Raw genomic sequence first — 24,037 nt, 5'->3', positions numbered from 1 at the left:
TCTGAAAACCCCTGCAGTTTGAAGAAAAACCATTTCTAATAAGTAACTTTAAAGTTTTAACATTTTTCTTAAAACAAATATAATAATAAAATAATGTTTGCCTAAGGTAAACCTGTTCCTGTAACTAAAATGAATGCAAGGTAAAACTCCCCATAATGTACACTTTGGTTAGTTTTACAGTGCAATGTATGAGCTAAAGAAGTGCACTGTGGTGTTGTAATGTGACTTGCATTTTTATTGATTGTTTTTAATAAGTAGTAATAAAAGTGGAATTTTGCTTACAACAAGGGTGGAGTCCTGAATCTTCTATCTTAAGCTATATAGAATTTTTAATGTGGGCTCTCTCTAAGAAAAATCAGGTTTCTAATAAAAATACATAAAGAAACTTTTCATAAATTTGAAATTAAAGAAAAAAAAAAAACAAAAACACACATATTAGAGAGAACCAGCTATCCTCAACTTCATTATCTCAAAAGTATAACCAGCACAAAGAATACAAGGGAATGTTCTACTTTTGACAACATCACAACATAAAAGCCTGGAATTTGGGCCATGGCAAGTAAAAAGCTGTCAGGTCAACTTTAATATTAGTCCTGAATGATGAGCGGTCACTGTTTTTTGTTTCAGTTGTTTCTATCTAATGTCACTGCCTTGAGGATGACTAAGTGAGTTTGTAGACAGAGATCCCTGCAAGCTGGTTGCTGAGCTTATTCCCACATTATATCAACATCTGTTGGTTTCTGCTAGTGACACAAGGTAAAAGGTTTACCTGGAACTTATGCGGTTAATAACAGAGGCTCTGTAGTCCGAATGGATAGCTAAAATATCTGCAACAGAAAACAGATTTTGTGAATGCTATGGGCAGGATTCCAAGAGCCATGCAGTTTGTGACTCAAAACCTTGAATTTGAACCTAAGGAGTTAATTTTGGTAGAGAAGATTCAATAATATTTTGCTCATCTCTAATGTTTTCCAAGAGAGAACCTCAATTGCTTTACATACATTAATGAACACAGCACCTTATGAGGTATTATAAGCAAGAGTCCCATTTAACAGATGGCAGTTGAGAGATAGAGATTCCTGTACACCATAGCAGGTGCTCTAGAGATAGTAAGTGGAAGAGCAGTGTTTATAATCCTGGAATTTCTGCATGGAGGAGAATATTTCTGATAGTAGAGGACTGTTTGTCTGATAGATTAAAGAGATAATAAGATTGCAAATTGAAGCTAGATTAATTCAGACTAGAAATAAGGTGCTGATTTTTTAACAGTGGGCTTGTCTATATGAACAGTTAGTGCATGGCTAGCTGGGGTGCAAGTCTACAGTGCCCGGCAGGCCAGTGTGCTAACTCGCTGTATGGACCCAACTGCTTTGCACTAGAAGTGCCCTAGTCCCTTTGATTTATTTCACTTAGAAACGGGAGTAGTTCAAAGTGCACGATGGAACTTTTAATGTGTTGTAGCAGGATCCACACAGCCAGTTAATGCATGGCACACTATTATGCTATAAATTTACTAAATGTTCATATAGACAATCCCCAATGAGTGTAATTAACCACTGGAACAATTTGCCAAAAGATGAGGTCAAGTCACCATCACTTTGAAATCTTTAAATCAAGACTGGCTCTCTCTCTAGAAAACCATGCTCTAGCTCAACCACAACATATGGGCTTGATGCAAGAATTCTTGGGTGAAATTCTATAACCTGTGTTATGCAAACAGTCAGCTTAGATCAGTGGTTCTCAACCCGCGGCCCGATCAGCACACAGCTGTGGCTCATGTGACATCCTCAGGTCAGGGAGCCTGACTGACATTACATCAATCACCTTAATATATGTAACTGTCATCAACCACCTCCATGCATGCTAGAAGCAGCATGTTATCTAGGTCATCTGTTCATGGTGACAAAATGGCCCATGTTGGTATGGTGGGTCCTGTGCTTTTCTTGGGGGGTACCTAGGACACCACTCTTTGCCCCTGCTCTTGAAGCACCGAGGGCCCCGCTAGCGGCCCAGAAAGGTGGTAGAGGAGGGAAGTGTCTGGGTTTGCTCCTCACTCTGAGCCCCAGCCCTTCTCAACTCCTGCAGGCTTCTTACCTTCTTCCCCCTTGGGTAGGTTTACCCTCAATCCTTGACACTAGGGGAGGGAGTGTCCCTGCCGTGCTTGGGCAGGTCTCCCTTCCTCTGGTCTTTCAATTCTCAGCAACACACCTCCAAACTCCAGTCCTCTCTCCTTCTTCACACCACCCTCTCTGCCTGAAGCAGGGGTTTTTTATTAGGTTCCTGACAGGGCCTTAATTGACTACAGGTGCTCCAATTATCCTGTAGCAGCCTTCCCTAGTCTACAGGGAACCACACTTTAATTAGCCTAAGGCTTATATATCTCCTCTCTTCTACTGCTCCCTGGCCCTGCTGTATCACAGCACCTAAGGTTTTATTTTCAATGCTGTCCCCAACATTCTACCACTCAGTCTTCTGAGTTCCTGGGAGAGAGCAAGAATGTCAATTACGAGTCATTAGCTTAGCAACTGGGCTGCTAATACATCCCTTCATGGAAAAGACTCACCTTCCTGGGATGGGGCAGGAATGACACTCAAGATCTGCTCTATCTGATTCACTGTGGATGTTCCAGGAAAAAGAGGTTTTCCAAGCAACATCTCCCCCAGAATACAGCCAATACTCCACATGTCCACACCCTTTGTGTAGCTACAAGAAAGAAGAGACTTATCAGGACACACCAATATGCTCTTGTAACCCTGAGACCCCCTTCTATTTCTGACCATCCTGCAAGGAAAACAAACATGTCTAATAGCCCCACAGGAGATGTGTTGATGGGTTGGTGCTATAAGGGAAGCCAAAGAAAATATGGATGTGGCAATCACCTGAGGGATTTCTTGTCAAGGCCTATTTGAAATAAGCAGTCAGAGGAAGTTCATTACACAATTAAAAGATGAAGATGGTAATTGGATAATAAAAATCTGGGGTACTGGTATGACTAAAAATCAAGACACAAGCTGATTTCTGGGAACTGACGTGGCGTGGTCAATGACAAAACCTCTTGATCTTAGATATCCAGAAAATCAGTTAAAATTACTTAAGCAGAGTGAATGGGAAACAATGCGGAGAAGGATATAGAAGTTTGTCAACATTCATACTCCTTAACCCAATATATATGTTTAATTATTTAAACTACTAATAAAAAAATAAACCAAATATTAAAAACAAACGAACCACTTGAAGAGTGGCTAAATAAATCTTTCCAGTCAAATATAATAGCCTTTTTAGATGGTAGCTATAATTAAAAAAATTAATTGATAAAGGGAATGCAGTGGATGTGATAGTATCAAATACTGTATTAAAATCTAAAACTATGTCTCATGAAATCTAACTGCAATAATTAATTCAAATTGGCAGGGATATCATGCCTCCACACAGATTAAAAGTTGGTTTGCAGGACCTAAACAGAAGTGGTATTATGTATGACAAGCATATCAAGTTTTGGGGACCCACGTGGGTTGGTGGCAAGTCTACTGCAAATTTGAATTACATACACAGATCACTGACATCAAGTGATCCAGATCGCTTTGTAAGCGGAACGCAAGCAAACCATTTGTATTTTAACATGACCAAGTGTAAATGTATACATCTAGGAACAAGAATGTACAAGATGAGGACTATCATGGGAAACAGACTCTGAAAAGGGCTTGGGGGTCATGGTGGATAATCAACTGAACATAAGCTCCCAATGTGACTGTATGATTAAAAAGGCTTGTACAATCCTTGAATGCATACACAGGGAACTCCTGAGTAGGAATAGAAAGGTTATTTCTCCTATGTATTTGGCACTGGTACAACCACTGCTGGAATACTGGGTCCAATTCTGGTGTCCAAAATTCAAGAAGGATGATAATAATTTGGAGAGGTTCAGAGGAGAGCCACAATAATGATTAAAGGGTTGGAAAACATGGCTTATAGCAATAGAGTCAAGGAGTTCAATTTAGTTTAACTAAGAGAAGGTTAAGGTGTGAGTTGATCAGTCTGTAAATACCTACATGGGAAACAAATATTTGATAATGGACTACTGAATCTAGCGAATAAAGGTGTAACAAGATCCAATGGTAGGAAGTTGAAGTTAAACGAATTGAGACTGGAAATAAGGTGTCAATTTTTAACAGTGAGGATAATCAACAATTGGAAAAATTTACCAAAGGTTGTAGTGAATTCTCCATCACTAGTGTTTTTTACATCAAGATTGGATTTTTTTTTATAAAGATATGCTCTAGCTCAAACAGGAGTTATTTAAGGAAGTTCTTTTGTCTGTGTTACACAGGAAGTCAGACTAGATGAACCACATCATCCCTTCTGGCATTGGAATCTATGACTATGAATTAATCCCATGGAAGAGGGTGTTTACAACAGGTTATTAAAAATGTACAGAGCATACTAAACTAGGAGGAGCAATAAACACCAGTGGAAAGAAATATGTGCATAAAATAGCAAAATGAGATTTAATATGGACCAATGCAGCTAATACACATTGTGAGAAAATCTAACACACTGAACCTTAGTGGAAACCCTGGAAGCAAAAATAGCTAATTGAGATACTGAAGAGTGAAATCTTATCTATCTAGGTTTTTGTACTGAGTCCATCACCATGAGGTGTGATACTTAAATTGAGCAGCGTATTAGATACGAGTTTGCAAAGAAAGGCTGCTATAAATGTTCGACTGTGTGCAAAAGCATCACATCATGGAACAGGAACTCTAATTATTCTGCCTTCCTTCAGCAGCAAAGCAAGTGGAAGAGTAACTATAACAGCCCTAGTTAAATTGTTACGGCCCCTGAATGGGAGTAAAGATCAGCAGCTCCTCTAGGCTCCTGCTCCTTGGGCTAGGTTTGTTTCCTCCTCACTTAAAATTGGCTGAGGCTAGGCTCAAAAGTCTCTTGCCATACAGCCAGTGTCTTAGGGGTGAAAAGAAGCTTTCATCCAGCTCTAGCAATCCTATTCCTAAGCCTAGTGAAGGGAACAGATGACATCCTAGGTGGGATTTAAAAAGTCTTATCAGCTCCAGTGGTTTCTCCTTGACCAAGAGAATTGACAGAGCAAAGCCCCCAGAGCCCCTTCACAGGGACTAGGGAAGCAGTTTTTCAAGTGGAGCAGCCAGGAGATAAGGAGAAAGGATAAGTGCCATTGGGGAACACTTAAGGCCAGACTTGAAAAGAAAGGCTGAGGCATTTTCCAAATTTTGTAAAGGTAGGAAGAGAAAAGATGAATTTGGTATATGTGAGGAAGAACTGGATGAAAGTCAAGCGAATGGTGGGGGCTGAGAGCAGATGAATGCAGGGCTGTCTGGTGCGCAAGAGACCAGTGTAGAGAAGGGAGTTCGGGTGTGTATGGTTGTATGTGTGAAGAGAACTGGGGACAAGGGACTGCATGTGTTGGTGTTTGTGGTAAGGGTAGACTATAAGATTTTTACCTCAACCGTTAAGTTTTCTTTACAGTGTTTCAAGGGTGTATAATAAAACCAAAAATGGGTTCCCAAACCATCTCAAAATAGCCCATCTCAGAGACATCAGGCAGATTGTTTCCCAGTCTTTCAATTACCTATGAGAGGAAAGCAGGATCTCAGGGGCTCTGTACCAGCGTGTTGCCACATACTCTGTCAGTGCAGGGCTGCCTTGGTCCTCATGGATCTGACAAAGGGAGCGAGCCAGTCCAAAATCACAAAGCTTAACAAAGCAGTCTGCATCCAGCAGGATATTTGAGGGCTGTAGTTGAACACAAACATTTATAAAAATTTCTTTATTCTCTGTATAGGGCAGAAAGGGAGGCAATAAAAACCCATGTCAGGCTGCATTTCCCCCTGCCAGGGACAGAGTGCTTTTAGGGGTGTTCGGAGGAAACCGAAACAAAAGGTATATATGATCTACTAAAGGTCATGTGACACTATGGTCATTTTCTTTTCTCTTCACTCCCTTCACCCCCCTACATATATCATTTAACTCCAGTCTTGAATGGAGGACAAATCTTTCCATTTAGGTAAGGACTAGTGAGTGCAAATGTACCTTCTGGTCTCTGTGAATGACATTCCCTGAGTGGATGAATTTGGTTGCCTTCAGGAGTTGGTAGAGGATGTAACACTTGTGGATGTCTTTCAGCAAATTCCCCTTCTTGATCACAGCATGTAAATCTGTCTCTAACATAGAACATTAGAGAATTATTGTTTGGGAGTGAAAGGAACCCAAAGCTAGGGCGACAAGTCTATTCTCTGAACCCTAAGCTCTAGCTCATTTTTAAACAGAAGCTCAGCAAGACAGCCGTTGAAAAAGTTGTACCTGCTATAGCCCTATTTCCTGAACTACTGCAGCCCTATTTCCTGAACTTCATTTAGGGCAGGGAAAAATACTTCACTGAAAGCAAAGACTAGACAGTAACTGAAAAATTACAGCGGGACTTATTGTTCCACTCACATCCTACATTACATTCACCCATCTATAGTCATTCATTTATTCTCTTAAATTGTTTTTATTGTCCCACTCTCCTCATTACCCCAAAATTGCATCTGGACACCCATTCACTTTATCCCTCCCAATCTGCCTGCCTTTGTCCCACTTCCAAATCAATTCCTATGCAATTGCTTCCCCACTAACTTCACCACATTCGCTGGTTCACTTTTCCATCTAGCTACACCAACATTCACATTTATCTCATTACTTTCTATTTTGCTACTTTCAAGGCAGTGAATGAAATTCACTCTTTAGAGAGAAAGAATGTAAACAGCTGAAGCAGTGGTGGGTCTCACCCATAGATTCGAAAACCAGGTAAATATCCCTGTCATTCTGAGCTCGGATGACATTAAGCAGTTTGATGATATTTGGATGTTCTCCAAATTCCTGCAGGGAAATAAGACCCACTTGTCAGAGTCAAGTGACTGAACCTATTATACGTAAGATTACACTCCAAAATAAAGACCAGGAGATTATTCCCTTCATTGTGCCTCTACTAAAATAGAGACTTTTTTTTAGGGAATAAATAAAAAGCCTACCTTGTTCTGTAGTATGAGCTGCCACTTAAGCTACACAACCCTCCCACTTGGCTCTCAGGTTACTCCTCCTCACACGTTAGTACCAAAAAGCATTATACACAAAATAACTGCAAAACCTGAATATCCACATCAATCCACACACTTAGTATTTAAAGCAAAGAACTATTTGATTATAGAAGTGTGATAATAATGGTGAAACATATATAAATGTTAAGCATTACCATCATTATTGTTATTACAAAAATCCTATGTTTAGTGACAGTTAAAGTTGAAGCAGGATACACTCCATCCACCAAAAACTTATTTCCATGCATTTAAGGTTAAGTGAAATGACTTGTGCATTCCTTTCCACCTTCATACTGTCTACAACACTGTTGATAATACAATACAATGCTCCACAAGGCTTTCACTTCCATGTCAACAGATACCCAAAAAGGAAAGCAGTACTTGTGGCAACTTAGAGACTAACAAATTTATTAGAACATAAGTTTTCGTGAGCTACAGCTCACTTCATCGGATGCATTTGGTGGAAAAAACAGAGGGGAGATTGATATATACACACACAGAGAACATGAAACAATGGGTTTATCATACACACTGTAAGGAGAGTGATCACTTAAGATAAGCCATCACCAGCAGCGGGGGGGGGGGGGGGGGGGGGAGAGGAAAACCTTTCATGGTGACAAGCAAGGTAGGCTATTTCCAGCAGTTAACAAGAATATCTGAGGAACAGTGGGGGGTGGGGTGGGGGGAAGAAATAACATGGGGAAATAGTTTTACTTTGTGTAATGACTCATCCATTCCCAGTCTCTATTCAAGCCTAAGTTAATTGTATCCAGTTTGCAAATTAATTCCAATTCAGTAGTCTCTCGTTGGAGTCTGTTTTTGAAGCTTTTTTGTTGAAGGATAGCCACTCTTAGGTCTGTTATCGAGTGACCAGAGAGATTGAAGTGTTCTCCAACTGGTTTTTGAATGTTATAATTCTTGACGTCTGATTTGTGTCCATTCCTTCTTTTACGTAGAGACTGTCCAGTTTGACCAAGGTACATGGCAGAGGGGCATTGCTGGCACATGATGGCATATATCACATTGGTAGATGCGCAGGTGAAGGAGCCTCTGATAGTGTGGCTGACGTGATTAGGCCCTATGATGGTGTCCCCTGAATAGATATGTGGACAGAGTTGGCAACGGGCTTTGTTGCAAGGATAGGTTCCTGGGCTAGTGGTTCTGTTGTGTGGTAGAACATCCGATGAAGTGAGCTGTAGCTCACGAAAGCTTATGCTCTAATAAATTTGTTAGTCTCTAAGGTGCCACAAGTACTCCTTTTCTTTTTGTGAATATAGACTAACACGGCTGCGACTCTGAAAAAAAAGATACCCAAAAGTAATTCACTCCAACTTCATTAAACTCACACTCTAATGGAAAGCCTTAACAGTGACTTCTTATGCTTTTTTATCAACTACATAAACACATCAGCATAGCTCATTGTCATACTTTCCATGAATTTGTGAAGTTAATTTGCTATGACACTACAGATGTTAAAGGTTTGCATTAGTCTTCTTTGTTCTGATTATTCAATAAATGCCCCCATTCCTTATTTACTGCTCACAACCCAAACTCTGAAATAAAGATAGAATTGGTAATTTCCTTTTCTATAGTGCTCAACATTATAGTTTGAGTGCCTCAAACAGTGAATTTATCTGCATAACATCCCTATGAAGTGAGTGATACTATTATTCCTGTTTTACTGATGTTGAACTGAGGCATACCAAGGTTAAGGCCAAAATTTTCAGAAGTGACCACTAATTTTGGGTTCCTCGATGACTGGATGCCTTACTGAAGAGAGCCAGGGCCCGATTTTTCAGAAGTGCTAAGCCATTGCAGTACCCATTGCTTTTAACTGCATTTGTGAGTGTGTTGCTCTTGTGAAAATTAGGCTGTAGGCGTTTCAAACTGACCACCTAGAATAGCAGTAGTAGTGAAAGTTTTGGTTTAAGTGACTTGCCCACCATCACATAGGACATCTAAGGCAGAATCAGGACAGAATTCAGTTTTCATGGGGCACAATCAACTAACTGCCCTAACTTCAGGACCATCCTTTCTCTTCCAACAGTCCTCCGACTCATTCATTATACATCTTCCAAATTCTGTAATATTAGCACCACCATTCTGGATGCGAAACAGACACAGAGTCAGCTCTGTATGTTCACTTCAGAATGAGGTCAGAAGCTCAATGATGCAGTAGAGCATGCACAGTTCAGATAAAATGTTCAGAAAATTAAGCACAAAACATTCAACAAGTTCTACTGTACATGTGTGAAAAGCAATTTCTCTTATTACATGGCAAGATCTAAACACATTTTTTCAGGAATAGCAAAAAAAAAAAACCACTCCTCTGACCCAACTACCACCCTCTGACCAAATTTCAATTTCCTGTTCTAAAGTTTTGAAATGCCTGAGCTCTCCAAAAACTGGTCAGAGAAAGTGGCTTATACTGGAAAATCTTCCTATCCTCCCCACCCCCCCGACTACCACCTTAATCTTAAAAATGGCTGCATCATTTGTACTAAAAGTTTAAAAAAAAAAAAAATCCAACCTGAGGCAGAGCCCAAGCATGGAAAACTGCAACCGAAATAGTTTAAATTTAGCAACGAAATAAACAACTGCAAATAAGGGGTTTTCAAAGGAAGAATTAAGCAAGCTTAATATAGGGGTCACTACTTGCATCATCTATAATTAGTTTTTCAGATTCATAGATTTTTAAGGCCAGAAGGAATCATCACACTATCTAGTCTGACTGCCTGTATAACATAGGCCATAGAATCTCATCAAGTTACTCCTGTATTGAGTCCCAAGCCTTGTGTTTGACTAAAGTGTATCTTCCAGAAAGGCATCTAGAATTGATTTGGACTTCACAAGATGGAGAGGTTTCACAATAGAACCACTAACCCAGGAACCTATCCTTGCAACAAAGCCCGTTGCCAACTCTGTCCACATATCTATTCAGGGGATACCATCAACCCTAAGCTACAGCTCACTTCATCGGATGCATCAAATAAATTTGTTAGTCTCTAAGGTGCCACAAGTACTCCTTTTCTTTTTGCGAATTCAGACTAACACAGCTGCTACTCTGAAACCTGTCATTATGCAAAGTGTGTATGGTAACACCCATTGTTTCATGTTCTCTATGTATATAAATCTCCCCACTGTATTTTTGAGCTTATGCTCAAATAAATTTGTTAGTCTCTGAGGTGCCACAAGTACTCCTTTTCTTTTTACAAGATGGAGAATACACCACTTCCCTTGGGAGTTTCTTCCAATGGTTAATCATCCTCACTATTAAGTGTGTGTGCCTTATTTCTAATTTGGATTCGTCTGGCTTAACAAGAGCCAATGGCTGGAAGTTATGTCTTTCTCTGATAGATTAAGGAATCTCTTAATTCTTAGTATTTTCTCCCAGTGAAGGTATTTGTACACTGTAATCAAGTTGCCTTTTTAAAAACTAAACAGATTGAGCCTCCTAACTCTCTCATTAAGTAATTTTTGGCTCTTCTCTGCTCCCTCTCAAATTTTTACATATCCTTTTTCAAATGTGGACACCAGAACTGGATATAGTATTGCAGTATCAGTCGCAGCAATGCTATATACAAAGATAAATTCATCTGCCTAATAGTATCAGTTCTGTTTGATAGTGTCTCTGGAGAAGGTATGCTTCATAAATGATGAAGGCAGTAGCAAGGTGGCTGGCTGGCTGGCTGAGTTCCTGTGGAATTGATTTTAATGCTGCTGAGACTTAAATTTATTGTATGATTTATTATGCTAGTGTGCCACGAGAATGATGAAAGGATTAGAAAACTTGCCCTATAGTGGGGTAAGCTAAATCAATTGAGCTCTGAGTCTAACAAAGAGAAGGCTAAGGAGTGACTTGATTACAATGTGTAAGCCCCTCCAGGGGGAACAAAATATTTAATAGTGGGCTCTTCAATGGCAGAGAAAGATATAACATGATCCAGTGACCGGAAGTTGAAAGTAGACAAATTCAGACGGGAAATAAGGCCTAAATTTTTGACAGTCAGGGTAACTGACTATTAGAACAATTTACCACAGGTTGTGGTGGATGGTTCATCACTGACAATTTTTAAATCAAGTTGAAATGTTTTACTAAAAATATGTTCTAGGAATTATTTTGGGGAGGTTCTGTGGCCCGTATAATATAGGAGGTGAGACTAGATGATCACAATGATCCCTTCTGACCTTCGAATCTATGTATAGAATTGCTCCTTACAATACATTTTAAAGGATTCTGTCAAGTTTTGGTTATTTCAGGTGATCAGGCTCTCTCCCTCACAGGTGAGGTAAGGAACATCTTTCACCTTCTTCCCTACCCAACCATGGCCTCTGGTCTTGAGCACCACATGTCCTCCTTCCCCAGACAAGGACTTCCAAACCTGACAGCATGACCTCCCTACCAGAGCATCTAATAAAATGCACAAGAGCTAAAACCAAGGATTGGCTGTGTGCAGGATATTGGCTGTGTGCAGAAAAAGCGAAAAAAAGAAGGCAGGGGGAGTGAGACTGATTATAGATCAGAAACAATGACAGGAACATAGTTAAGAAGATAAAAGAGTAGTGAAGCCACAGACAAGTCAGATGGACACACTCTGGGAGGAACACCACCAGATTAGTTTAAAAATAAAATAAATAAATAAAAGGCATGGAAAGACTGATTGCTACTGCTGAGACTGACAACACAGAAAAGAGGTAGTGGCAGTAGTCACTGCACTATAACTAAAGGATGAGAAGGAAAGAAGTGGATGCTGGCTGGAAGAGATACAAAGGAAAGCTAAAGGATACATCAGAGGGTAGAAGACAGGTGTTACTCACCTGCAGGAGCATAATTTCCCGGAACGTTCTCTAGAAAGAAACAAAAATATTTTCTGTCATAGCAATAAGATAATAGATGGAAGAGGAAGTGACTGCCCGGTGCAATGGTTAAACCCCATTTATTAAGGAGTGGAGTACCATGTGTGGGGGTCAGACTAGGAAAAATCTAATTGCTTGGTAACATGAAAATATTTACATGTCTTTGGAGGAAGTTTCTTCTCAACATCAGCCAGTCAGTGGTTACATCATGACACATGAAGTTAAGATAAAAGTGTGTAAGAGGTAGCCAAACTAGTGTAAGCTGTAGAGCGTGATATTCTTATTGCCCATATAAATGTCAAATCACTTACTACACTCTTAACCTTAATATCTTGTGGCAACAAGTTTCAGAGCTCTACCCATCTAGGTCAATGTGCGACTCTTCGAAGTACCCCTGAACTTACCATGCAGGTCTTTCAGAACACATTGGTAAAACAGTTCCTTACCTGAGCATCTGTTCTGTTCCTAAAAGCATCAAAGATCTTCTTGACAGCAACTATTTCTCCTGTCCTGCGATCAATTGCTTTCCACACAATTCCATAGGCCTAGAGGAAAAGGATAGATGGATCCACCAGTTATATCACCCACACCAAATTTCCTTTCAGTCCCTAGATTCAGTTAGGACCAGATTGGGGGGGAAATGTTCTTAGTAGAAGGTATTAACAGAAAAAAAAAAAAATAAAATATCACTAAACATCTAAAGGGTAAAGAGACCAGGATCAATAAGAAGCACTGTTAGGATTGAGGGCTGTAAAGAATAAATCTTGCTAGATTTTAAAAATATAAAATAAATAAATAAATAAAAATAGCAATATTTTTGTCACATAAGAACTGTCACACTGGATCAAACTACTGAGGTCCTTCTAGTACAGTATCCTGTTTGACAGCTGCCAGCATCAGATGCTTAAGAAGGTGAAAGAAACCCCACAGTAGACAGTTATGGAAAATCTTGTCCATAAGAGAAAAGTTTCTTCCTAACCCTTGTCAGAGATCAGCTTAGACACTGAAGCATTATACTTTATACCTCTTATAAAAAAAAGTTATCCTATCCAATGTAATTCTAGACAGTCTCATTACCCATATAGTTATTATTTTATTACATTAGCACCTAGTGACCCCAATTGAGAATGGGATGCAATTGTACTATATGCTATGTATAGCCCAAATCCACAGAAGTATTTAGGCTCCTAAGAAGCCTAAATATCTGTGGATCTGGGTCTATGTGTTTACATACTATCAGACAGTCTCTGTCTCAAAGAGCTTACAATATATACATACACAAGACAAACAGTAGGAGAAAGGAAGTATTATCCCCATTTTACATATTATGAACTGAAGCACAGAAATATTAAATAATTTGAAATTGAAATTGGCTAAGAGATTAAATAAAGGGTACTGATACGGGCAAAATACTGAACTGCAGTAGGCATGAGAGCTGGAATGCACAAAAGGACTCAAGCATTGCAATGCTGAGCGTCAAGGTGCTTAACTTTTAGTTGCCTAGAAAATCCAAAAACAACATTGAGATCCACAACGCTGAGTTAGGTGCCTAGGCTTTCTATACAGTCATAGAATCATAGGAGTGGAAGGGACCTCAAGAGGTCATCTAGTCCAGCCCCCTGCACTCATAGCAGGATTAAGTATTATCTAGACCAGGGGTGGGCAAACTACGGCCGGCCTACAGGCTGGATCTGGCCCACAAGCCATTTTAAGCCAGCCCACGAGCCACACCACATGGCTCAGCCCCACTCTGGCTGGGGTGCAGGGTTGGGGGACGCACCACGCGGCTCCTGGAAGCTGCAGCATGGCCCTGCTCCTACACACTCCAATGGAAGCTTCAGGGGCGGTGCCTGTGGAAGGGGCAGCGTGCAAAGCCGCCTGGCTGTGCCTCCACGTAGCAGCCAGAGTAGGAACATGCCACTGCTTCTGGGAGCAACTTGAGGTAAGCGCCGCTCAGAGACTGCACACCCTGGGCCTCTCCCCACGCCCCCAACCCCCTGCCCCAGCCCTGATCCCCCTCCTGCTCTTCAAACCCCTCGATCCCAGCCTGGAGCACCGTCCTGCACCCCAAACTCATCCCTAGCCCCACCCCAGCACCCCCTCACCAATTTTTTGAGCATTCATGGCCTGCCATAGAATTTCTGTTCCCAGATGTGGCCCTCAGGCCAAAAAGTTTGCTCACCCCTGATCTAGGCCATCCTTGACAGGTGTTTGTCTAACCTGCTCTTAAAAATCTCCAACATGGAATCTCCATCAACCTCCCTAGCCAATTTATTCCAGTGCTTAAACACCCTGACAGGAAGTTTTTCCTAACATCCAACCTAAATTTCCCTTGCTGCAATTTAAGCCCATTGCTTCTTGTCCTATCCTCAGAGGTTAAAAGCAACAATTTTTCTCCCACCTCCTTGTAACAACCTTTTATGTACTTGAAAACTTATGTCCCCCCTCAGTCTTCTCTTTTCCAGACTAAACAAACTCAATTATTTCAATCTTCCCGCATAGGTCATATTTTCTAGCCCTTTAATCATATTTGTTGCTCTTTGGATTTTTTTTCCAAATTTGTCCACATCTTTCCTGAAATGTGGCGCCCAGAACTGGACACGATACTTCAGTTGAGGCCTAATCAGTACAGAGTAGAGCAGAAGAATTACTTCTTGCACCTTTCAGAGTAGCAGCCGTGTTAGTCTGTATTCGCAAAAAGAAAAAGGAGTACCCGTGGCACGTTAGAGACTAACAAATATATTAGAGCATAAGCTTTCGTGAGCTACAGCTCACTTCATCGGATGCATTTGATGGAAAAAGCAGAGGAGAGATTTACACACACACACACACACACACACACACACACACACACACACACACACACAGAGAACATGAAACAATGGGTTTATCATACACACTGTAAGGAGAGTGATCACTTAAGATAAGCCATCACCAGCAGCAGGGGGGGGAAAGGAGGAAAACCTTTCATGGTGACAAGCAAGGTAGGCTAATTCCAGCAGTTAACAAGAATATCAGAGGAACAGTGGGGGGTGGGGTGGGAGGGAGAAATACCATGGGGAAATAGTTTTACTTTGTGTAATGACTCATCCATTCCCAGTCTCTATTCAAGCCTAAGTTAATTGTATCCAGTTTGCAAATTAATTCCAATTCAGCAGTCTCTCGTTGGAGTCTGTTTCTGAAGCTTTTTTGTTGAAGTACAGCCACACTTAGGTCTGTGATCGAGTGACCAGAGAGACTGAAGTGTTCTCCAACTGGTTTTTGAATGTTATAATTCTTGACGTCTGATTTGTGTCCATTCATTCTTTTACGTAGAGACTGTCCAGTTTGGCCAATGTACATGGCAGGGGGCATTGCTGGCACATGATGGCATATATCACATTGATAGATGCGCAGGTGAACGAGCCTCTGATAGTGTGGCTGATGTGATTAGGCCCTATGATGGTATCCCCTGAATAGATATGTGGACAGAGTTGGCAACGGGCTTTGTTGCAAGGATAGGTTCCTGGGTTAGTGGTTCTGTTGTGTAGTGTGTGGTTGCTGGAGAGTATTTGCTTCAGATTGGGGGGCTGTCTGTAAGCAAGGACTGGCCTGTCTCCGAAGATCTGTGAGAGTGATGGGTCGTCCTTCAGGATAGGTTGTAGATCCTTGATGATGCGTTGGAGAGGTTTTAGTTGGGGGCTGAAGGTGATGGCTAATGGCGTTCTGTTATTTTCTTTGTTGGGCCTGTCCTGTAGTAGGTGACTTCTGGGTACTCTTCTGGCTCTGTCAATCTGTTTCTTCACTTCAGCAGGTGGGTATTGTAGTTGTAGGAATGCATGATAGAGATCTTGTAGGTGTTTGTCTCTGTCTGAGGGGTTGGAGCAAATGCGGTTATATCGTAGCGCTTGGCTGTAGACAATGGATCGAGTGGTATGATCTGGATGAAAGCTAGAGGCATGTAGGTAGGAATAGCGGTCAGTAGGTTTCCGATATAGGGTGGTGTTTATGTGACCATCGCTTATTAGTACCGTAGTGTCCAGGAAGTGGATCTCTTGTGTGGACTGGTCCAGGCTGAGGTTGATGGTGGGATGGAAATTGTTGAAATCATGGTGGAATTCCTCAAGAGCTTCTTTTCCATGGGTCCAGATGATGAAGATGTCATCAATGTAGCGCAAGTAGAGTAGGGGCATTAGGGGACGAGAGCTGAGGAAGCGTTGTTCTAAGTCAGCCATAAAAATGTTGGCATACTGTGGGGCCATGAGGGTACCCATCGCAGTGCCGCTCTAAGGTGCCACGGGTACTCCTTTTCTTCTTGCATCTTGCTTACAAAATTCCTGTTAATACCTCCCAGAATGATATTTGCTTTTTTTTGCAACAGTGTTACACAGTTGACTCATATTTAGGTTGTGGTCCACTATGACCCCCAGATCCCTTTCCACAGTACTCCTTCCTAGGCAGTCATTTCCCATTTTGTACATGTGCAACTGATTGTTCCTTCCTAAATGGAGTACTTTGCATTTGTCCTTATTGAATTTCATCCTATTTACTTCAGACCATTTCTCCAGTTTGTCCAGATCATTTTGAATTATAACGTTATCCTCCAAAGCACTGGCAACCCCTCCCAGCTTGGTATCATCCACAAACTTTATAAGTATACACTCTATGCCATTATCTAAATCACTGATGAAGATATGGAACAGAACTGGACCCAGAACTGATCCCTGCTGGATCCCACTCTTTATGCCCTTCCAGCGTCCCGGTGAACCACTGATAACTATTCTCTGGGAATGGTTTTCCAACTAGTTATGCACCCACCTTATAGTAGCTCCCTACTAAAGTAGTGGATTTCCCTAGTTTGTTTAAGAGATGGTCATGCGAGACAGTATTAAAAGCCTTACTAAAGTCAAGATATACCACATCTACCACTCCCCCCACCCATCCACAAAGATAGTTTTCTTTGAGAGGGTAACAATCAGGTTGGTTTCACACGATTTGTTCTTGACAAATCCATGCTGAGCCCCAGGAATCCAAGTCAGCTGACATGGGCCAGTGGTGGGTGTTTTATTGCAGCATAGACACTCTCTTAGATTGAGATCCTCAAAAGCCAGGGCACTAAGCAGGGAGCGGTCTAAGCTAGCTAATGGGAAATGCCAACAAGAGGTGGGTGTGCTAAGCCCTGTCCCTCTTTTGGACACAGGCGACTTAAAAGTCTGGGCTGTAGAGAGGTGCCTAGCTCTGCTAGGCAATTCATGAACAAGCACCTTCCAACTGGCTTAGGTGCCTAAGGAATTCCTTGTGAGAATGAATTAGGTGCCTGCCTCATGCCACACAAAATGACCAGAGGAGATGGCAGGGTATAACTTGTAGCCCACTAGTTAGAGCACTTACCTGGGATGTGGAAAATTCAGGTTCAACTCCCCACGGCTGTCCGGGGGCAGTTGAACAGGGGTCTCCCACATCTCAAGAGCATTCACAAACCACTGAGCTATGAGATATTCTGATGCGGATCTCCCTAAATCTCTCCTGTTGAAGCTGTCTCATGGGGGATAGTAATGAAAGAATGGTTTGAGCAGGAGGACTGGACCTGGGCTTTCCCACCTCATCAAAATCCTAATCATTGCATTACAGAGTCATTCCCACACACTCATTCTCTCTCACCCAATGACTATTTTAGTGTCTATCCACAGTGGAATAGCTTCAACAGGACAGATTGAGGGAGCTCCAAATCAGAATATCCCATAGCACAGAGGTTAGAACACCCATCTGAGAGGTGGAAGACCCCTGGACAAATCTTAATCCCATCTCTGGCAAATGGGGTAATTGTATCTGGATCTCCCATATACAAAGTGAATAAGCTAACCACTGGGCTACAAGTTATAAGGTTGGAAGCAGCTCCTCCTCTTCGATTCTGAATGGGACCCAATCCAACAGGCACCTATAAGCAGCGATGAGCTGCCAAAATCTTAACCACCAGTTCCCTCCTCACCCCACGAGGGGGTCGTGGCCCTGCCCCATCCATCCCCCTCCCCTGTCTGCCCCCAGAACCGGAAAGGAGGATCTCGTGGACCACCGTAGTGGGTGCCCACCCTGCCCTTAAGAGCCAGAGGGACCTGCCGGGGGGCGAGGTAGGAAGTCCTGGCATTGTTTACTTGGGGCGGCTCCCAAGAAGCATCCAGCAGGTCCCTCTGGCTCCTAGGGGCAGGGTAGCATAGCTGGGGGGGAACCAGGGGGAGCAGCTGCTCCCCCCACTGATCACATCAAAAGTGGCGCCTTAGGCACTAACTCCGTGGGTGCTCCGGGGCTGGACCACCCATGGGGAAAATTTGGTGGGTGCAGAGTCCCCACCGACAGCTCCCTGCCCCGCCTCCGGCCCCAGCTCACCTCTGCTCCATCTCCTCCCCTGAACGCGCCACCCCGCTCTGCTTCTCCGCGTCCCCCTCCGCGAATCAACTGTTCCCACGGGAAGCCTGGGAGGGCTGAAAAGCAAGTGCTTTTAAAGCAAGAGCTTTAAACTAGGAATTAGGGGGGGAGATGGATGGGAGATGTCCAGGAAATCTCCACACCAGATTTTAGCACTGAGAGGGAAGACGATGAAGTAAGAAAGGATACAGCCGTGGGTAGGAGAACGTATACAAGGAACGAGGGCGGTGTGAATACTAGTCTAATAAGTTATACTGGCCGTAGAATGACTGTGCCTAATAGGGTACAAAATGTGAGCGAGGCCAAACAGCAAAAATTAAGATGCTTATACACCAATGTGAGGAGCCTAGGTAACAAAATGGAGGAACTAGAGCTACTGGTGCAGGAAGTGAAACAAGATATTATAGGGATAACAGAAACTTGGTGGAATAGTAGTCATGACTGGACTACAGGTATTGAAGGGTATGTGCTGTTTAGGAAAGACAGAAACAAAGGTAAAGGTGGTGGAGTAGCATTGTATATCAATGATGAGGTAGAATGTAAAGAAATAAGATGCGATGCAATGGATAAGACAGAGTCCGTCTGGGCAAAAATTACATTGGGGAAGAAAAACTAGTAAAGCCTCTCCTACGATAGTGCTTGGGGTGTGCTATAGACCTCCGGGATCTAATTTGGATATGGATAGAGCCCTTTTTAATGTCTTTAATAAAGTAAATACTAATGGAAACTGTGTGATCATGGGAGACTAACTTCCCAGATATAGACTGGAGGACCAGTGCTAGTAATAATAATAGGGCTCAGATTTTCCTAGATGCGATAGCTGATGGATTCCTTCATCAAGTAGTTGCTGAACCGACTAGAGGGGATGCCATTTTAGATTTAATTTTGGTGAGTAGCGAGGACCTCATAGAAGAAATGGTTGTAAGGGACAATCGTGGCTCAAGTGATCATGAGCTAATTCAGTTCAAACTAAATGGAAGGATTAACAAAAATAAATCTGCAACTAGAGTTTTTGATTTCAAAAGGGCTGACTTTCAAAAATTAAGGAAATTAGTTAAGGAAGTGGACTGGACTGAAGAACTTATGGATCTAAAAGGTAGAGGAGGCCTGGGATTACTTTAAATCAAAGCTGCAGAAGCTATCAGAAGCCTGTATCCCAAGAAAGGGGAAAAAATTCATAGGAAGGAGTTGTAGACCAAGCTGGATGAGCAAGCATCTTAGAGAGGTGATTAAGAAGAAGCAGAAAGCATACAGGGAGTGGAAGATGGGAGGGATCAGCAAGGAAAGCTACCTAATTGAGGTCAGAACATGTAGGGATAAAGTGAGACAGGCTAAAAGTCGAGTAGAGTTGGACCTTGCAAAGGGAATTAAAACCAATAGTAAAAGGTTATATAGCCATATAAATAAGAAGAAAACTAAGAAAGAAGAAGTGGGGCCGCTTAACACTGAGGATGGAGTGGACGTTAAAGATAACCTAGGCATGGCCCAATATCTAAACAAATACTTTGCCTCAGTCTTTAATAAGGCTAAAGAGGATCTTAGGGATAATGGTAGCATGACAAATGGGAATGAGGATATGGAGGTAGATATTACCATATCTGAGGTAAAAGCGAAACTGAAACATCTTAATGGGACTAAATCGGGGGGCCCAGATAATCTTCATCCAAGAATATTAAAGGAATTGGCACCTGAAATTGCAAGCCCATTAGCAAGAATTTTTAATGAATCTGTAAACTCAGGAGTAGTACCGAATGATTGGAGAATTGCTAATATAGTTCCCATTTTTAAGAAAGGAAAAAAAAAAGTGATCTGGGTAACTACAGGCCAGTTAGTTTGACATCCGTAGTATGCAAGGTCCTGGAAAAAATTTTGAAGGAGAAATTAGTTAAGGACATTGAAGTCAATGGTAAATGGGACAAAATACAACATGGTTTTACAAAAGGTAGATCGTGCCAAACCAACATAATCTCCTTTTTTGAAAAAGGAGCAGATTTTTTAGATAAAGGAAATACAGTGGATGCAGGTACAGAGAAGGGCTACTAGGATGATCCGAGGAATGGAAAATTTGTCTTATGAAAGAAGACTTAAGGAGCTTGGATTGTTTAGCCTAACTAAAAGAAGGTTGAGGGGAGATATGATTGCTCTCTATAAATATATCAGAGGGATAAATACAGGAGAGGGAGAGGAATTATTTAAGCTCAGCACCACTGTGGACACAAGAACAAATGGGTATAAACTAGCCACCAAGAAGTTTAGACTTGAAATCAGACGAAGGTTTTTAACCATCAGAGGAGTGAAGTTTTGGAATAGCCTTCCAAGGAAAGCAGTGGGGGCAAAAGATCTATCTGGTTTTAAGATTCTACTTGATAAGTTTATGGAGGAGATGGTATGATGGGATTTTGGTAAGTAATTGATCTTTAAACATTCAGGGTAAATAGGACTAATCCCCTGAGATGGGATATTAGATGGATGGGATCTGAGTTACCCAGGAAAGAATTTTCTGTAGTATATGGCTGGTGAATCTTGCCCATATGCTCAGGGTTTAGCTGATCACCGTATTTGGGGTCGGGAAGGAATTTTCCTCCAGGGCAGATTGGAGAGGCCCTGGAGGTTTTTCGCCTTCCTCTGTAGCATGGGGCATGGTTGACTTGAGGGAGGCTTCTCTGCTCCTTGAAGTCTTTAAACCATGATTTAAGGACTTCAATAGCTCAGACATAGGTGAGGTTTTTCATAGGAGTGGGTGGGTGAGATTCTGTGGCCTGCGCTGTGCAGGAGGTCGGACTAGATAATCAGAATGGTCCCTTCTGACCTTAGTATCTATGAATCTATAAGTGGCGGCTTTGCCCTCAGGCCCGTGGAGGCGAGCTGGGGCAAGGAGCAGTTCCTCTGCACCCCCGGGTTACCTGCTGCGGTGCGGGCGGCCCACCTTGCGTCCCTGCCGTAGCTCACCTCCGCCTCCCTAGGCCTGAGCGCGAAGCTGCTGCTTGCTTCTCAGCCCTCCAAGGCTTCCCATGCAAACAGCTGATTCACGGGAAGCTGGGGGTGGAGAAGCAAAGCGGAGCGGCGCGTTCAGGGGAGGAGACGGAGCAGAGGTGAGCTGGAGCCGGGTGCGGAGCTGCCGGTAAGTGCTCTGCACCCACCAAGTTTTCCCTGTGGGTGCTCCAGCCCCGGAGCACCCACGGAGTCGGCGCCTAAAGCGCCACTTTTACCCGGTTCTTAAATTTAGAAGCCCTTTTAGAACCGGTTGTCCCTCACAGACACAAGCTTATGCTCAAATAAATTTGTTAGTCTCTAAGGTGCCACAAGTCCTCCTTTTCTCTTCTACTTTTTCCTGTGTTTGCTTGCCTAATATTAAGAGTTAGCATTTAGAAAGCACAGCACGAACATAAATTAGTTAATGAATTGCCTGAGCAGGGCTGACAGCAAAGGGACTGACATGGTCACTGTTTCCGAGTGACTGGGCTGCTCTAACATTAAACATCACTGACAAATTTGAAGGCAGAGCCACTCCAAGCTTCCCACTCCACTTGCTTGTGTTGCCCTTTCTCCCCGCCTCAGGATTAGCTTGTCCGACTTTTTCCAGAGCAGTGGGGCTTCGGCCGCGGCGCGCAGCTCGCGAACAACGCCGCAGCCCGTCTCCCGGGCAGCAGAAGCCCAGGTACCAGCGGGGGGAAGGGGCGTTTCTGCCCCCACAGCCCCCGGTTACCGCGGCGAGGGGCAGCCTGCGAACGCCGCACCCCAGGAGGCAGCCTGGCTTCAATCCCTCCCTCCGGCTCCCTGAGGCTTAGGGCGGGGGCCAGCCGCTCGCGCTCAGAAGGCGCCGGGGGTCCTACCCCGCGGGGCATCGGCCGCGCTCACCCCCTTGCCCAGGCGCTTCTTGATCTCGTATTTCTGGGAGACGAGCTCCTCCACCTCCGCCACGCTCATGTTGCCTCAGGCCTAGCCAGCGGGGACCCTCTCAAGCCCCGGGGTCGCTCACAGCCGAGGGTCCGGAGCGGAGACGCGGCTGACGCCTGAGGCGCCCTCAGTCTCCCGGCGGCCCGCGCCAGCCAGCTCCCCTCACTGAGCCCGCTGACGACACGACTGAACGTGGGGAATGGGCGGGAGACCCCGCCGCCGAGGTGCAGGCCGGGACCCAAAGCGCAAGTGGGCCTGTTGATTTCTGTTGCCATAGAAATAGTGGGCGGGGTGCCGTGCGCGCATGCGCAAAACGTCTCCCTCCCCCAGTGTGGGAAGTCCTGCGGGCTCTTGGGTCACCGAACCAACTCCAGGGGCGCCCTCTCGCTGCTTCGCGAGCCGCTCTTCGGCTCCCCCGCCCCCTGCCGCGGGGCAGCGTCCACACAACTAGCGTTTGCCAAGTCGGCTGTTGCAAAACGTTAAACCCACAAATATTACCATGAGTGCGCCCCATTGTCTGCAGGCGTCTCTCGGCTTCAGGGGGCGCCCCGGGAACGCCTGTGACTCCATAGTGCAGCTCACCATTACCAACTGTCTAATGGCATAACCTCACTCCACCCGCCTCCTTTCATCGGGATGGGGCTGAGGGGTTGGGGGCGTGGGTAGGGTGAACAGGTGTCTGGTTTTCGCCGGAACACCCAGTCAAAAAGGGACCCTGGTGGCTCTGGTCAGCACCACCGACCAGGCTGTTAAAAGTCCGGTCGGCGGTGCTACGATGCCAAGTCAAGCTAGTCCCTACCTGTCCAGGGTTGTGAGTTCAATCCTTGAAGGGGCCATTTAGGATCTGGGGCAAAAATTGGGGATTGGTCCTGCTTTGAGCAGGGGGTTGGACTAGATGACCTCCTGAGGTCCCTTCCAACCCTAACCTTCTATGATTCTATGATTCTATGATCGGAAGCAGCCAGCAGGTCCGGCTCCTAGTCAGGGGTTGGGGGGAAAGCAGGAGGCTCATGGTGCATGCTGCCCCTGCCCCGAGCACCGGCTCCTCCCTGCCATTGGTCAAGCTGGGGGGGGGGGGCAGTGCCTCCGGGAGAGAGCAAAAAAGAAAAGGAGGACTTGTGGCACCTTAGAGACTAACAAATTTATTTGAGCATAAGCTTTTGTGAGCAACAGCTCAGTACATACCATGGAGCCTCCTACCCCACCCCACGCCTAGGAGCCGGACCTGCTGGCCACTTCTGGGGCACAAGCGCAGTGTCCCAGGACAGGCAGGAAGCCTGCCTTAGCACTCCTGCTGCAACACTGACCGGGAGCTGCCCAAGGTAAGTCCATGCCCCAACCCTCAACCCCAACCCTGAGCCCCCCCCTTTCACCTCAAACCCCTCATCCCTGGCCCCAGCCCAGAGCCTGCACCCCCAGCCCAGAGCCCTGCCTCAACCCACAGCCCCCTCCCACATTCCAAATCCCTCAGCCCCACCCCCCAGCCTGGAACCCCCTCGTGCACCCCAAACTCCTCATTCATGGCCCCACCCCAGAACCAGAGCCCTCACCCCTCCCACACCCCAACCCACTGCCTCAACCCACAGCCCCCTCCCACACCCTGAACCCCTCATTTCTGGCCACATGCCCATTTAGAGCCCTCACCCTCTCCTGCATCTCAACCCCCTGCTCCAGCCCAGTGAAAATGAGCGAGGGTGGGGGAGAGCAAACCAGCGAGGGAGGGGGAATGTAGTGGTCGGGCCCTCAGGGAAGGGGCGGGGCTAGGGTGTTAG

General features: G+C 44.2%; 1 protein-coding gene across 3 annotated transcripts in view; it reads right to left on the bottom strand.

Moving 5' to 3' along the window:
• The window catches only part of MAPK15 (mitogen-activated protein kinase 15), a 40,022-nt gene extending 17,471 nt beyond the window's left edge, over window positions 1–22,551 (bottom strand). The window contains exons 1-8 of one of the 3 annotated variants that reach the window (XM_038393268.2): window positions 22,227–22,551; window positions 12,413–12,511; window positions 11,928–11,957; window positions 6,801–6,891; window positions 6,064–6,188; window positions 5,603–5,766; window positions 2,564–2,703; window positions 770–827 (exon numbers count right to left, since the gene is read on the bottom strand). In XM_038393268.2, coding sequence (XP_038249196.2) covers window positions 770–827; window positions 2,564–2,703; window positions 5,603–5,766; window positions 6,064–6,188; window positions 6,801–6,891; window positions 11,928–11,957; window positions 12,413–12,511; window positions 22,227–22,295 — 776 coding nt within the window. In that variant the 5' untranslated portion in view covers window positions 22,296–22,551. Of the gene's footprint in view, window positions 1–769; window positions 828–2,563; window positions 2,704–5,602; window positions 5,767–6,063; window positions 6,195–6,800; window positions 6,892–11,927; window positions 11,958–12,412; window positions 12,512–22,201 lie in introns of all 3 variants that reach the window. The other 2 variants (XM_038393267.2, XM_043507158.1) reach the window with 2 other exon arrangements.
• Between the last annotated feature and the right edge of the window lie 1,486 nt (window positions 22,552–24,037).

This window comes from Dermochelys coriacea, chromosome 2, assembly GCF_009764565.3.
Source record: "Dermochelys coriacea isolate rDerCor1 chromosome 2, rDerCor1.pri.v4, whole genome shotgun sequence".
In the NCBI taxonomy this organism is placed as follows: domain Eukaryota; kingdom Metazoa; phylum Chordata; order Testudines; family Dermochelyidae; genus Dermochelys; species Dermochelys coriacea.
Note: the sequence above shows the minus strand (reverse complement) of the source record. Positions and strands in the feature narration are given on the sequence as shown.